This window comes from Anopheles moucheti, chromosome 2, assembly GCF_943734755.1.
Source record: "Anopheles moucheti chromosome 2, idAnoMoucSN_F20_07, whole genome shotgun sequence".
In the NCBI taxonomy this organism is placed as follows: domain Eukaryota; kingdom Metazoa; phylum Arthropoda; class Insecta; order Diptera; family Culicidae; genus Anopheles; species Anopheles moucheti.
The window spans coordinates 80930102-80946712 of NC_069140.1; the positions used below are offsets into that span (position 1 = coordinate 80930102).

Sequence of the window (16611 nt, forward strand, 5' to 3'; positions counted from 1 at the left end):
ATTCCATTCGTTCGATAGTTCTGTTGTTAATATGTGATCTGCAAAATTTGTTAGATTTTCCAATGAAACGCAAACCGTTTCCGTTTCACACTATTAGGACACATACAATATTCGATATGAAATTGTACGGTTTTACTAGTATTTGGAAGGTTGGTAGCAAAAAGGTAACAAACAAAAAAAGAAAAGCTTCAACATTAGCGTTACAATCAAGTTCAATTACCATGGCATGATTTTAATGGCAAATCAACACAAAAACCCCACATGGTAACTACTAGCACACGTTTCACTAACACATGTTCGAATTACTCCCGCAAACCAAAACCAAACAAACAAACAAACAAAAAGAAACAATCGCCAAGAGGAACACGATATGATAAGAAAAGGTACACATTGGAGGAGAAGGATTCGGATTAGGGAGGATGTGTGCTGGCGCGCTAGATAAATATTACACTATCGGCTCCCGTTTTTCTTCATGGCTGTTTACGGAAGACCGGAGTATGGAAAGGAAGTGAGGAGAGAGAAAGGGGAGTCCAATGAAGTTAGTCGTTATACGCTTATGAAGCTATCGATTTGAGGTAATAAAATGGAAGCGGTGCAAATCGTCCAAAACATGCAACTGCTTAATTCACATTTTAGTTTCCTTTTAGAGTTGTGGTGGTAATTTAAAAGAGGGTTTATGTGATGTTACAGTTCCATCTCGTTTAATCGAGCTTGTTATCTGGTTTGTTTAGACGATACATAGGATATAATGTCAACATGATTCATGTGCTCCCTCCCATGGATATAAACCTTTCTTTTCTGGGTTCCTTTTTTAGGACCTTGCCTGATGATTTTATCCATTAGACATCACATCGTTGGGATCACTAACAATTGGTCAAAAGTACCAGCAGTTGGTTAAGCTTCTGGACACTTTCTCGCTTGTCTTTATTTGTCTTTTCATCCGCAACGACGACCCAAAACCTCGGTGTCCCAAACAAAATACAGTGCGAACAGTTCGGAGTAATAGATAATGCCACACATAAAATAGTATTTTTGGAGTTCTTATATATTTCTTTCTCACTTTTTTAAAAGATCTGAACGGTTGATATCTGAATGTACCCATAACCTCCCCGTAGCGTTTGGTGGCCAGGTGGCACGATGCTCAGAACCATTCCCCCTGGCACCTCATGATCCCTTGTTCCCTCTCTCTCTCTATTGGCTATATTCGGCTAACTGGTGAGCCTATGGACAAAATGCGGTGGTTTTGTGGTGGATGAATTGGAATTACTGGTAACGTTCTTTTACACGTCCCTTAGGGAGGGGAAGAATTGCGATGCGATTTCGGTAATATCCGTTGTTGTGAATGGATGTGTGAAATGAGTGTGTGACTAGTTACGCGCGCAGAAGAGGTGAATGTGAACCAACCAATTGGACGATATATACGGGTGCCTCAATATATCCTTGCCAGGAGGTGATCACGCTTAAGTAAATCACTTCATCAGCGCGTGTACTACGGCTTTCGCGTTCAATGCTTTCAGATCGGTGTACGTTTGGCCGGTACCGACAAACACGATCGGCTGCCCGGTGATGTACGTCATGGAGATGGCCGCCCCGACCTTATCGTCGATTGTGTCAAACTTGGTCAGCACGATTCCATCGATGATGTGCGGACGATCGCTGGACGAATAGTCCGCCAGGGCCTGGTTGAACTTCACCAGCTGATCCACCGCCTCGTTGCCAACCAGCGCTTCCCCGACGAACAGCACCAGATCCGGTTCGTTCACTTTGATCAATTTCGCAAGGGCGCGCATCAGCGGTTCATTATCCTGCATCCGTCCAGCTGTGTCGATCAGTACGATATCGATTTTGCTCTCGTTTGCATATCGAATCGCTTCCATTGCAATACCGGCAGCATCCTTACCGTAACCCTTCTCGTACAGCTGCACCATATTGCGGCCACCGTGCTTTTCCGGCGGGTGCAGTGCGTTTAGGTGGCGCATATGCGTCCGGAGCTGTTCTACCGCACCGGCACGGAACGTGTCACAGGCCGCTATCAGCACGCTCAGATTATTTTCGATCAACCAGAAGCAAATTTTAGCCAGATTGGTAGATTTGCCCACACCATTCACACCGCAGAAACTCATCACGAACGGACGGCCAACACGCTTCGCCTCGAGACAGTCGCGCAAGATATCGACACGACGTTTCGGCGAAAGGATCTGCACGAGCGCCTCGGTCAGTGTGTTTTTGACCGTGGCAGCGATCGTATCGAACGTACCGATCACCCTACCCTCCAACTTGCCTGCAACCGAATCGCACAGCTTCTGGGCAATGTCCGACGCCACATTCTTCCCGATCAAATGGTCCCGTAGCTTATCCAGCGCTGGCAACATATCGTCGTGTGTCAGATTCTTCGAACCGACCAGCCCCTTAAACATGGAAAACATGCCACCACGGCCTGATTGTTGCTTCTTAGCGCGCTGCTCTTCGTACGCCTCATCGTCATCATCTTCGTCCTCTTCCGAATAGCCGTCCTCACTGTCCGACTCAACGTCCAGATCCTGGATGCCGCCCCGCATGCTGCCAATGATCTGATCGTTCGGGGTGAAATCACTCTTCACATCCTCCGGACGATCCTTCGACCGGTCCAGGTTCGGTAGATCCTTCGTATTACCGCCCAGGTCCCAAACACGCATTTGCTTGCCCGACTTTTGCTGCTGTGTCGGAGACTTCGGCGACTTTTGCTTCTCCAGCTTGGCTCCCTTGCCACCCTTGCCCATCATTTTCTCCGCAAACTTCTTGCGGCTCTCCATTATCAGATTATCGTCTCCCGGTTCCGGCCCATTGGAACCACTCTTCGGCGATGACGTATCCACCCCATCCGCATCCACCAGGTCCGCCTTCTTCTTTTCATTTATCTTCACCGACTTCTTACTACCGCCCGAGGGTGGCTTTTCCTCACCCTTGCGCTCGATCATGGAGGCAACCGTTTTCTTCGATTTGGCCGAATCTTCGTAGCTGCGCATCTGCTTCGGCATTGTCGCCTGCTGACGGCCCCACTTTTCCGCCCGCTCCAGGATGCGCCGGAAATCGGCACTGAAGTCGAAATCGCCGTAGTTGCGATTGTCGACCCGCAGATCGTTCTTGTACCTATCGCGAAACTCCAGATGCACATCGCTAAGAAACTTGTCGATGTACGACAGCTGAAGAATCTTCTGGAATGCAACAACAAACACCAGCTCGAACTCGTTGTCCAGCTTGTACTGGAGCGATAGTCCATCGTGGTCATACACACCCGAGCGTTCCTGAAAAAGAAGGCTAGACATCCTTAAAAATTGCGTCTGGGGAAGTTTACACGCAACGCGCTCACCTGTAAGATAACGCTCTTAATCAGTGCGTTTACTGACGGGGCAAAGAGTTGGTTCGTGCTACGGAAACACCACAGCACGATACCACCCTTAGTGAAGATCGTGAACAGGTCCAACATCCTTCACCGTACACACAGATACTAAGCAACTAACAACAAACGAGGGACAAAACTTAAAATAAAAACACTTTTAAACTATCTAATAACAACGGAACAGAAACGGCAAAATGGCAAATGCAAATCGTCACTTTCGGTTGCCCCGTTTCGTGCGGATCGGTTCCAAAAACACGACGATTCAGATAAAATTATTTGCGTTTCGTTCCAAAGGTTGCTGTGTTGGCGATAACATTGTTTTGAAATGCGTTGCGTTGTCAACTTCTGTCAAACGAAGGCTGCGGTTGACGGTTGTGGATGGAGCTGCTACCTTTTCGTAGCTGTTTACATCGCCACCCAAAATGCTACATAAATAATTCGTTTGTTCGATATTCTTCTTAAAAAATAGCTGCTTTCAGCATTAGAAATCAGCAAAACCCAAAATGTATAATCTAAATCAGGAAAAACAAAGAAATACACGCCATCGGAACTGTCAAAACTGTCCCGATTTGGGCCAAATGTCAAACAACCCCCAGTTTGCACGGCCTGCCGATTTGCGTGGAGTTTCCCTGGCAGCACAATTGTACTGATAGCGCACCGGTTAGAGCAATTGCAATTGTACGATTAGGGGTACGAAGAAGAAGATCTATCCGTACAATTCAGATTGACAGCTCGGATGCTTCCCCCAAGGTTCATAATGATTATTATTTCTCAAGGTTATTAAATATTAATTAAAATAATTTTTTATTGTTTTTTTTGTTTACAATTTTTATTTCACTACAATGTTTTTATATTACAATACATTACCGCACAATCTTTAAAATAGTTCTAGTCAGGCATTCTGACCGAAACTGGAACACACGATCGGAACATCCTATCACGATGAACGCAGGATGATGATGATGATGCCCACCGGAATGATCATCTACTTCCAGTATTGCATTGTCCTCGTCCTCGATGTTTCTCCGTGTGTAGATATCGTCTTCCTGCGGTTGCTGCTGGTTCCTGCAGTGAAGCTCCCTTCTGTGCCATCTGGAAATATAGTTATGGTACATGTTTAATAGAAACTGTGACTTTTTCAACAGTTCCAGCTAATGTATGTAATAAGTACTTACTTGAACGTGTATATTCCTTGCACAATCTTTGGTCAGTTGTTCTGTTCTCTTTGATAAACTTTTCACAAACTGCAACTACTTGGCACGAACGTAGAGTGAAACCTGCAGCCAAACAACGCAAGGTACAAAGCCACACAAGCCAATGATACGATGACGAGCTGGGTGATACACACGCTCGCGACCACGCACATATCTACATACGGGAAGCATAGGCTGATCGGTTTGACAGCTAGCCTATTCGTACAATTGTGCCGCCAGGGTTGGTTGGCAAGAAAAACGGAATTGTCAAACATTTCATTTCGGTGTGGATTTCGGTGAGAGAAGCCGTTCGGAAGTGTTTGCTCGTTGCGTTTGCTGCGAAGAAAAGGTAAGAACGAGTGAAAAATTACCGGTTGGCTACCGAGTGGCTAAAAGTGTAGTGAAATTGGGCATAACGCTGTACAGAGCTGAAGTGGGGCTTGCGTTACTGTGGAACCATTCGTTTCAACGTGTGCTGGCCCCGTTGTATGTGTTGCGGGTATTTGATTGCCTCGAAAACCACCATATTTAGAAAAATGTTTCGTTTGTTCGAGGAATTGTGCGTGTTTGTGTGCCTATGTGCGTACGAAAAGGGCGCCAGACGGTAGGCCCGAAATTAGCTTTTTCGCCTGCTTTAGCTTTTCTTTTGATGTCGGGGGGGCTCAGTCGAAGAGGAAAATTTAACCGACGCTTGGCTCCCGGCCCCGTTTCTAGTGTGTGCGTAAAGTGTTGTTTGTGTGATTGATGAGTTGTACGTGTGTACCATTTAATGTGCAATTAATTTTAAAGCTGGAACGAGCGAGCCTCGAAAGGGCGAGCGTTTGTGTGCAGTAGAACCATTGGTTCCATCGAAAATATCGATTTTTCTCCTGGGGAGAGATTTCCTTCTGGGAGTTACACATTTTTTTTTACAGTCGCTTCATCTTCGAGTGAGCGAGAGCGTATTCGTTAGTTGGGAAAGGTGAGACTAAGTGCGTGCGAAAGAGAACGAAACACACGAACGGTGCGCGAACGAGCAAGTGAACAAGTGAGTTTTCCTTCTTTCGCCCTTATTGAGGAAAGAGACGGAACAGCATGAGCAGGGTAGCTCACTGCACTAAGTGAGTTTTTCCGGTAGGGTGTGTGAGCGTGTGCGTGTCAGCAAGAACGGAACAGAGTGAAGAGAGAAAAACACAGAAGAAACAGAAGGAAAATCATCTTCGCTGGGGAGACGATTTTTCCTTGGCCCTAAATTGAGCGTCAACGCTAAAGATTCGGGTGCTGCGTGCGCTTGCGTTTTAATTCGCTGCGTGGAAGTGTGACACAAGTGTGGTGCGTGTGCATGTGCGATGCGTTTGAAAACTCGTAGGAAAATCGGTATGAAAATTTACAACACTCAGGTTTGTAAACGGGGAGACGAAGTCAAAAAGAATCTATGAATGAAAACAAGTGTAGATGAGAAATTTGAGAAACAATAGCGTAATTTGACGTTGTTGACGTCTCCGGCAACGCCCTATCGGTTTTTAGGACGTCTTTCACTGTGTTTGTGTGCGTGGAAAATGAAGATGAACTCCACGGTGTTTTTCTCGGCCTACTGCGTTTCACACGCTGTACCGTTAGACGATTGTGGAAACGGTGAATAAAAGCAGGAAGCAATAAGGAACGGCAAGTGGGTGGGTGGAGAAACACTAGGAGAAATTCGGCCATCCATCAAAGCGGTTTTTTTGTGCACCAACTGCCAACCGCCATCTTCATATAGTGTCTTGTGATGCGAAAATGTTGCTCTTTTCTCGTCTCGTAGGCGAGAGAGAGAGAACGAGAAAGTGAGTGAGTGCGAATGATTTCAACATGGGTGTATGATGGGATATTTCTATTTTACTTGATGACATCATCGCTCATCTTTCGAACCGATCCCGTTCAGCGTTGCGAGAGTGAAAGAAAGAGAGAAAAGTTTTTTTTTCTTTTAAATAACAATTTCCCTCGCTAATACACATTAATATTAATGTAAACAAATTGAAATTTAAGATTTTGTTCATTGGGGGTGACGTACCGGTTCACTTAAAACAGGCCGTTCTGAAGAAAAGAAAGAATATTTGCTCCACCTTTCGCTTCCCTGCTTCGTTAACTGCGTGTAAGTTTGTGTGTGTGCGTGAGTGTGTACCCATTCGGAAATGGAGTGTTGGAAAGTGGCTTGACCCGTCGCGTTAGTAATGGACTGTGGGACTGTTTTTATGAATTTGACCTCAAAGCCAAGTGGGCAAAAATTTTGGAGAGCGAGACACCGACTCGGATGAGAACGAGTGAACGAGAGGGAAAGAAAGAGATACAGAGAGCGCTCCTGAAAAGAGCCCAATCCAATTGGATGATGCATTATTGTGCGTAGCGCGCAGTGAGCGTACGCATACTAGCGCAATCCAGCAGTACGAACACTTACCGAGCCCCAAACACAGGTTCCGTTCAATCGAGATCGAATCGTCTGCTGCTGTTCGTGTTGTGTGTGTTTTGTGTAGTGGAGAAGTTTTTCCGTGGGAATCATTTCCAAAGTTCGTAATTTTTAGATGCAAACACACCAAGAAATAATGTTCTGCAGTGTGTGTATTTTGCGTTGAAGACGGGTGTGAGAAAATTGTGTGAAGGTAACGCATTCAATAACACACCAAACATTTTTTTTCTTTGGAAGTTGTGGCGTGTACGTGCGAAACACCAAAGAACGATACCCCGGGACAGGATTGGTGTGCGATACCGATCAGGAAACACAAAACGTTAGACAGAGGATATAGACAATATTGGGAACAAAAAGCGATGAGGAACAAGTGGGAATAGTGAAAATTTTGATGTAAAGTGAGAAACGCGTGTAATGAAGAAGTGAAAAAAGTAATATAGAACAGCGAGTGTGTGTTGAGAGAAGAAAGCAGACGACACCGCACACGAACACATACGCGCACTAGCCTTTTCCTGTACAACACTGGCACTCACACTTGCACAACACATTGCACCCTCATTTCTTCGGAAGTGGGAGAACGAAAGGGCGCGATGCGTGCGTGTCCTGTTCGTGCATCGTACCATGTTTGTGTTGTTCTTTCTCGCTTCTGCCTACGGAACCCGTGTGTGTGAGAACGCAACGGACAACAAATCATCGTTCACGCCAGTTTCTGAGAGAGAGAAAAAAGAGAGTTGCGTGTGTGTTTTTGCCGGTAGATTGCGCAATCGCGAGCTCGCGAGTCACCGCAGCATTTTCTTTCGTTCCGGTTTGTGCTGCTGCTGGCTCTCGGTCAGAAGTTCTTTCCGCCTGCTTGTTATTATTTTCAATGTTCGCTCTACTCATTTCCTTATGCTATCCGCATCATCACTGTTGTTGATTTACGAAGGGAGGGTAGGGAATGTTGCAGTTTGGAGAAGGGTGTTATGTTTTTAGACCATCATCAGCTTCTCATCGGTTCTGCTCCGTGTGGAATTCACACAAAGGCAATCCTTTTCGACTCTTCGGAAGGGATAATTTCCGGGGTGAAGAATTTCGATTGCGAAAAGTCAATATCGCACGCACGCTCTTTATAAGAATCGCTCTTGTAAAAAAAAAGACCGAGAGACGAGTACTTCTGAGAAGAGGAGTCTAGCTGTCTGGGAGATGCAACAGGAAGGAGTTTAGATCCCTATGAGGACGTGAGAAGCATAATTACCATTCGCTAGAAATCAATGCCATTCACTTGCGCAAATTTTCTATTTTACTGCGTTAGCCTCGGCCTACTTTGTTCCAAAGTTCGTTCCGTTGCCATTCAACCGGTCAGGTGAGCGCTCCTGGTAGCTCTGTTTTCTGTCAATTTGTTTGCTCGGTGCATTTTGTAGCTCAATACAAAAGGTCGACTTTTCAGCTGTGGGGTGGGTGTATGTGTTTGTTTGTGCAGTTTTTTTTTTCTACGTACTCAACCCCTACCCTGATGTAACCAAAACAGATAACGGCTGGTAAGCACGCAAATTGGCCTTCGGTGCCGTACGGGATTGGTTGAATTTTGTCAAGTTGCTGTATCGTGTCGGCCATATGACTGTTAAAGGGAATATAACGATTTAAAGGTATTTTCTTTCTGTTCCTTTTGTTCATATTCTTTCCAGTAGGGTGAGGAGCTGATATGCCGTGACATTTATCTATCCGTTTACAGGGGCCGTATCGCGATTGGCAACTAGCAAGAAATCATAATATTTTTAACGTTATATACTGAATCTCGCGATTAGGTATTTTTTGTTGGGGTTTGCAATATTTGTAAATTTGTATTTGCTAGCGTTCTGTTTGTTTAGAAGTTCGCCCTTGTTTGACCAGTAATAACTCCATAAGTTCAATTTCAGTAAGCTCCCTAACACAAGTACGAATATAACGACCTTGCACGGGAAGATTTGGCTCAAGATTCACTAAAGTTGGCTAATAAATCATTCCTTTCACAGTAGTTAGAATTATTTTCCAATTAGCACACAAATCGCTGTCCAAATTGTGATTTTGCAAAAGTTACACACGTTGGCAATCTCTGTTTTTCATCCTTGATTGGCTCACTCCCAAACGTTGACATACATTATGCAGAGTTCTGTGCTCTTACGGCAAAGCCTATCAGTGAAACTTCCTTCCTGTCATGAACATTTGCAGATCCACAGGAGCCCATTTCAACTGTTGGCTCTCTGTAGTATGTGTTTTTTGATGGAAGAAAACAAAAATTGCTGTTTCCATGTTTCAAATGGTGCAATTCTGGCAGGAAGCCAAACCCCTCAATCCCCGAAGAAAAGGTTGGCAAGGTCGAAGTTTTTCTACAGCCCTTCCTTCAGGTGGTAGGATGCGCATTGGCGTTTTTACGACTGATCGTAATTTCGTAACATTTATGCGCACGTAACAATCGCTACATTCAGTTAAACGTTACATTCAGTTAAACGCTAGAAAACTAGAACAATTAAACCAAGACCAAAAATTACTATAAATGTATGATAAAAATGCAACACGAATGTTCATTAGTTTTTAATTGGGCAAGCGTTTCGATCGCAACACAAGATACTTCGGGACCAAAGACGATCCGGGCTGATTGGTGATCCTCATATCCATCGCTAGGATATAGCTAAGCTTCATTCGATATTTTGATTTAAATATCAGATAAATTTCCTGCAATGGTACCATAAGGCTTTTTTGATTCTATTTAATAATGTAAAATTGACAACATTGTGACATCAAATTAGGTTTTAGGACTCAAAACTGAACAAAGAATTTGCATTAAAGAATCGTTTGCTTAAGAATAAACAAAAAGGGTATTTCAAGTCAATAGAAAACATTGTTCAAGCTTATAGAGCGTACTTGTAATTTAATTAAAGTAGAATTGTTTAATCTCAAACAACAGTACGATTAAAAGAAAACGACATTTTTGGTAATTCTAGTGTTTATAGCTTTGTATGGAAGCATTGTTTGGAGTGGTATTTAACCGTTAAATGTCCATTCGCTGAAGATTCTTTTATTTTACATTCATTATAGTTCTTTTCGCTTTACACAATTCTGACGGTTTAATGGTTTATTGTTTAAAGTATTGCAGTCACGTAAATCGTCATTATTTAACTGTTAAAATGCAGCTCCATGGGGATCGCTTGGAGGCAGATGGAAGTGGAGATATGGGAAGGAAAGAAGCAATTCCCCCGGTCGGTAGAACAATGGTGGTGGCTGCACAGTTTGCTGGTGGATTATGCTCTGCGGGTTTGCCAGCAGCAATGCCGAAATGGGAGGAAAATGGGATGGCAGTTGTGGTCAGCAGGTGGTGGAAAATACCGACACGCTATAGTCACTCATGCCTTCCAACGTTTATGTTCCGTGTGTGATGTGTGACGGAGTGTTTTTTTTAAACCGTTTAGATTAACGTTCAAGCCTCTTTGCTTTTATTCTAATGTGTAGTGGATGTTGTTTCTGTGTAGAATTGTATTGCAAAATTATATATGAATAAGCAATTTTTTTCGATGAAAAAACGCTATTTCTTAAATACTATTAAAATGGGAAGGTTTTGTTAGACAACTCCGTATTATAATTTAGTCCAAATGGCGGCTAAACAACCACAAATGGCATGCAAAACGTACCATCAAAGTTGATTTCATTCTGCAATCGAGCCAAACACCTTGCGGGAACGAATGTATTTAAGGTGAAAAGTTCTAGTCTCAATAAAACAAAAATATACAACTCACTTCTGCAGCCATATCGAACGCATGTTGCAGATAGCGTTGATGTTTTGTTTGAAACATAAGGGAGCTGAAAAAAAACCAACCCTCCCATAACCCGTTGGCCGATGAAAAAGGGCACCTAAAGGGCAAATGAACTTTCGTGTGTCTAAACATTATAGGCATAGAAAATATCAACACACACACACACAGGCATCGTCCCTTTTACTGCTGCCACCCCAAAGTGTGCCGTTTGTACATTCCTCCATAAAGCAGGCACATTTGTGTGCGTTTGTGTGGCATAAAAAAACATTAGTTCCGTAGCAGAGGGTGGAGATATGGTGGGTTATGAGATAGGTGGCCAGAAGGTGTCAAACTGTGACAGGAAGTGAGAATACGGGGACGTAATGGGGTTGTACTGTGTGCATACATATATTATTTGACCATGTATGGGGCCTCCCCGGTGTGGTGGATTTTTAATAGCTTTATTTGTTTTTTTCTTTATGTTATTTTGACACGATTATTAAATGGAATAGAAAGGTTGTATTTGATTTCGAATGTTTTTGAAATACAAATGTTTTAAGAAAATAGTTGACATTGTTCGAATTAAGTACTAAAAACCGAATAAATCTGTAAGTTAAGTCGAGAACATGCATGGTCTGTGCTTCAGAGAATTATGAATCTTTTTAGAATCGACTCATTACTCGAATGACTCTTCACGGAAGATGCTTTGGACTCTTTGCAAAACATTCATTAAGGTTAACATTAGTACACATTTTATAGCATCTAACAAGATATGCTACAAACAAACAAAAACACATATTTATAGAGAAATTGATTCTGTTTGAAAAGTTTGATTAACATCTCGTACTGCATTGGTGATACACACTGATACAGCTGAGGGGGTGTACGAACAATTTGTCGTCTCATTAGTCTAATGACCAATTGTTGCGCATGTTCTATATGTTTGACAAATGAAAACGCTCGATGACAGTTCGACACAGAAACTGACAGTTGATAAATCGTGGATCAATTTGACACAACAGTAGGAGCTGAAAGTAGGAACAGAGTCTGGCAATCCTCTGAATATGAACAGTTGCACTAAAGATCATCTGTCACAGGAGGAGATAATTCATAATGGAAGCTTTAAGTCCAGTTAGTCATGTATAGTTTAGGCATTTTTCGATGGAAGCTTTAAGTCCAGTTAGTCATGTATAGTTTAGGCATTTTTCGATGCATTATGGACTTTTAAATAAGACAGTAGATTCCAAAGGGCTATTTTAAAATATTTTTCAAACTCTTCTTCTACAAAATTAAAGCTACTTCGGACCTCCGAACCAATCTGCTGTACGCAGGGCTTGACTATCCAGCAACGGGTAAATGAAGTCACAGAAAGCCAGAAATGGTAGGCCTAGACCAGATTGTTGTGCCGATAAAGAATATTCCAGCGAAATGTGCAGATTCAGACGGAGCAAACTCGTCGAACAAGGCGAACTTTTGACGTGGTTAGAGCAAAAGCTGGATGGTATAGAAAAAGGATAAGTTTGACGGACTTTTGAAGTTTGCTGTGTAACTCAGTGCGAATCTTGATCATAATCGACGTAGCCTTCGATTGTTTTAATCTCCATTGCTGATAGAGCTGACAGTTCCGTAAGACAATTGACAAAACATACGTGTTTGTTTGAAATGCGTCATGTATGATATACCACTGTGTTGGATACTACAGAGTTTGATAGAATTCGAATCGTCGACTATCGAATGTTTTCTTTTATATAAATCTTTTCTCAAAAACCTATCGATTTCAACAATCAATACATGTAATGGTTTATTTTCGGCACCGACAATCTTCCCAACGGACAGGAAACACTTGACCCTCTAAACACCACTCGGTGTGAAGTACCACCACCAGCACCACCAGCAACGAGCGATTGGCAGATGAAAGTAGGCAAGCGAAAGCGAAAAGCGCTGTTGGTTCTGGATGATACCAAATATAAACTACCGTCCAAAAACTTTTAACTGTCGGCTGAACTGACGGCCCGGTAACATACTGGGAGGAAGAAGAGAGAAAAAAAACACGGAAAAGCAGGGTGAAGGTAGGATGCTGTCGATATGGATGATGCTGATGTGTCCATGTCTTCGGTCTGATGTCGTTTCCCGTGTTCGGTGGAGGAAATAAAAATAAAACACTCATCCTCAATGTTGTTTCCGAGTCGGGAAGGCCTAAAACGTTGTTCTTGCGATGTGCCGTTGGGAACACATTTGCGTGAATCGAAATTGCGGAACGAAACTTAAGACGAAATAGCATTTTTTGGCCTGCATTATATGTCTTTAGTATAACGAGAGAACCCCCTTGTAATCTTGAACATTTCAAGGGAGTCTTCTGTTATGTTTGAATGAACAAAAATGGGACATCGAATAAAATATCGCTTCAGATTAGCGGGACCACACAGTCTATCTATTTTTCAAGCTTAGATTGCTTCCATGCCTGTGGTTGTTGCATTATGCTGTAATCAAACCCAAAGGGATCATCATTTGACCCATTAAATGGGTTCATGGCAGGCCTCCCATCTTTAAATCTTGGCAGTACATTCGAAGTTAAATATGTATTACAGACTGTTGCACTGTGGATGTACCTTTTGCGTAAAAGTTCATTGTGCTTCTGTACAGCAGGACAAATCAAGGATATCCCGGAAGTATGTACCTGTGGGTGTGTGTGTGTGTGTGCATTCCTGTGAGACACAGAGGATTACAGAGATTCAAGTATGATGTCACACACTGGCGCCATTTCCATCACATGCGCAGTAGAACGTAGAACATTTTATTGGCGCTTTCTTCATGTATTTTAGCTTTTACATATTGTTTTACATGAAAAAAGAGCGCTTTGTCTACTAATATTCTCATAAATAATCCTATTTAATTATTTTTTCCTTAAAGTTAATCGTATTGTTCCGTAACAATATGTGTCCGCCTTTCATTCAAAAGAGCTACAGCGTACAGCTTGAAGGGTACGTTGTTCGATAAGACCCCATCCACTGGGCAAACGATGGGACTGTGTATTGAATCCATAAATGATGTCACTGACTAGACTGGGTGGCCATATCGCACGAAGTGCATTAGTGTCACCAGGGCTTGCGTGAGCACCTAAAATCATTGCTACGTGTGTATTTATATGGGCACTGGCTGAAGTGCATTGGTCTCGGCTCTAGGGTGTGTAACCTAAGGCCGAAAAGGAACGGCACTTTTTATTACGTTCGTTTGCGACATGTTATCTGTTGGTTTGGCCAGTGGTAGGGTGAGACTCCTACGGTTAAATACATTCTTCAACAAGTCAAGTGGTGTGTAAATAACTGTACAAATTGTTAACAGTAACTTTTAAAAGTTGGATACAATGTTTTCGACCTTAATTCTATTCAATTTCATATGGATTTTCCTATTTGATTTTTGTTGCTTTTTTATCTTATTTTCAATATAAAAATTATAGCTTTAAAAAAGAATAATTTTTAGTATTTTTTTCATTTAAATATTATAATCTGTTAGCTAATTTAAAATTAGAGAATACAATACTTGGAATTAGTTCGTTACGGGTATGTTATCGTTTGCTTGACAGGTTGTTTGCTTTTAAATTTAAATTATCCATAGTTTGTATTAAACTCTTTGTTCTTTTTACTACATTTTCTTTTTTTTATTAAATTCTATAGTAAATAATCAATTTAGAACGATCGCTCCTCGATAGAACGATCGTCTGAATTAATTAGTTTTTCCAAAATGAACGTGTCAATGAACAAAAATGAAGACCGTTGGTTAGCCTTTGCGATCGTTCCCGGGAACGTACAACACCCAGAACTGAACGATTGAAACCATTTCGGACAAAACAATGCCCGCCCACGAGCACACAACATAAAACGGTGGAACGTAAGAAAAGAAAAGAAGTTAATAAATCAGTGGAATGTTTAATCGCGATGTTAAATGTTTAATCACGCAAGGTTTAATTTATATAAACATCTACCCAGAAAAAGCCATTTTTATAGCCAAACCATTGATTAATAGAGACGACCCTTGGGCAACGATTGTTTCTAATCAACTTTCGCGTAGTATTTGTCAACGTTTGTACAGTCCTTTCCTGCCCTGTTTGCGTAACTAATCAACCGCGAAGGGACCAGGTGTGTGAGCGTGTGTTTGTGCATTTAGTGGCCAAACTATCCCATCATCGATTTCATGGTTTCGTCGTCGTTCGTCGTCGACGGGGGATGTGATTGTTTCTTGCCTGCGTAGAAAGTTCTTCGGTTGTTGGCTGAACGAAATCTAATCTGTTCTACTTTGTTACGCTCCCGGTGTTCTTCGCTGTTTCCGCTCGACGTTATAAACCTTGTGAAGATAATCGTCTGAATTGGTAAGGTTTCGCCAAGGTGTAGAAGCCACCAGCACCAAAGAACTGTGGAAACACGGAAAACACACCGCGCTACAGCACATATTATAATCGATCGAATCGAGGAAGACCTGATGTGGCCTGGTCGGCTCTATTTGGTTAATGTGTTTATGTTTGAAAAATGTTCACAAGGGAGACCTGATAAGCCTTTAAAAAAAATCTAACTCACTAATAAAGGTAATCTGCATTAATAAGCAAAACAGGAACGCCGGGAATGAAGTGCATGGGAAACGTTGATAGAAGAAGTTGTAAAAACATTCCTCTTTTAAGTTGTTTGCCGATGAAATTGCTCATCCAAGTAAGCAGTGACATGGTAGTAGTAACAGTACAAACAATGTCCATCGGTACAGTACCACTGTAACGTTCTCTAAATATGCTTGCTGCTGCCGATTTGTTTACTTAGCGCTTCCGATGACACCATACCGTCAACAAATGTGTGGTAATTAGTTAGCTGGCCGGGACGTAATATTGTTTTCAATACCAATGACCTCGTCGGAGGTGGTAGGGAGGTGGGTGTGTAAGGGGGTGGGTGGGTTGCGTTTGTATCACTAATTATTATGGCCTAGTGTTGTTCAGCACCACACGCCCTGGGATCGTCCCAGACACTGGACCACACCCTGCCGTGTTTGCAGTAGATTGGACCAAGTTGGACCAAGTTTATCTTTGGCACATTTGGCTGCAACACAGTGCTCAATAGCTAGAAAACGGTAAAGCTATGTAGATTCATGCAATATAATGTGTTAACCCTCACTGGGTCAACGCATGAACATCTTATTAGAATTTTAATTCACGTTGTTCACAACCCGTCCGATGATCGCGAATCATCGTTGACCATAGGTGGCGTTGTTGGGTCGGTCATTTCCTGCCCGGTGGTTTAGCAGGTTCCGTACGTCCATTTGTGTGCGATCGTTTGCATATGTGATCGCACGGTGGAATGGTTTTGATTATTCATTCGATCCACCGTTTCGCGCCTGCGCACCCACGCAACCACATCAACACACACACACACGGCGGAGGGAGGAGGACACTTGCGTGTCTAAGCGGCACATCTTTCACGCAGCAGCTTGCGGTAATAATGCGCGAAGGAAGTGCGCTCATTTTGGAGCTGTAATTGTGAAATATGATCACCCACTACCGGCGAGGGCCAGCAGAAGGGTCTTCGATGCAAAAGCTAGAACCGTTCCGCAACGATACATCCATTGTGGTGTTGAATTACGGCCAAATGTAATCTAGAAAAAAAAACACAAAAATGCCGTCCTCAACTTACACGGAATCATTTGCACACGCACTGCATTGGGTGGGAGAGAGAAAGAGAGCAATTTATTAACCCTTAAGTGAGGGATAAAATTTGGCAATCTAAGCAATTAAGAAGAATCATCAGTATTGATTTGAAAAGGAGATTTGGAAAGTCGAAGAATGAAGGTTATTCACCAAATTTCTTAAAAAATCTTTAGATGCTCCAATCACAA

The 16611-nt window shown here is 42.6% G+C and overlaps 2 protein-coding genes across 7 annotated transcripts in view; one reads left to right on the forward strand and one right to left on the reverse strand.

Annotated features, from left to right (window-relative positions):
* Positions 1-1030: 1030 nt before the first annotated feature.
* Positions 1031-3767, reverse strand: LOC128309470 (signal recognition particle receptor subunit alpha homolog). The gene is made up of 2 exons (XM_053045871.1): positions 3350-3767; positions 1031-3284 (listed from the first exon to the last, which is right to left on the reverse strand). Exons 1-2 carry the CDS (start codon positions 3464-3466, stop codon positions 1470-1472), a joined length of 1932 nt encoding a protein of 643 aa, XP_052901831.1. The 5' UTR covers positions 3467-3767; the 3' UTR covers positions 1031-1469.
* Positions 3768-4863: 1096 nt separating this feature from the next.
* The window catches only part of LOC128298005 (spectrin beta chain), a 30617-nt gene continuing 18869 nt past the window's right edge, over positions 4864-16611 (forward strand). For all 6 annotated transcript variants that reach the window (XM_053033731.1, XM_053033728.1, XM_053033730.1 and 3 more), the window contains exon 1: positions 4864-4921. The gene's annotated coding sequence lies outside the window, so the exon portion shown is untranslated. The remainder of the gene's footprint in view (positions 4922-16611) is intronic.

Excerpts from the sequence above, each read along its gene's own strand:
- LOC128309470 (XM_053045871.1), bottom strand. The coding sequence starts at position 3,466 with ATGTTGGACCTGTTCACGATCTTCACTAAGGGTGGTATCGTGCTGTGG. Across the intron at positions 3,285-3,349 it reads TTAAGAGCGTTATCTTACAG|GAACGCTCGGGTGTGTATGA; the intron begins GTGAGCGCGTTG and ends CTTCTTTTTCAG.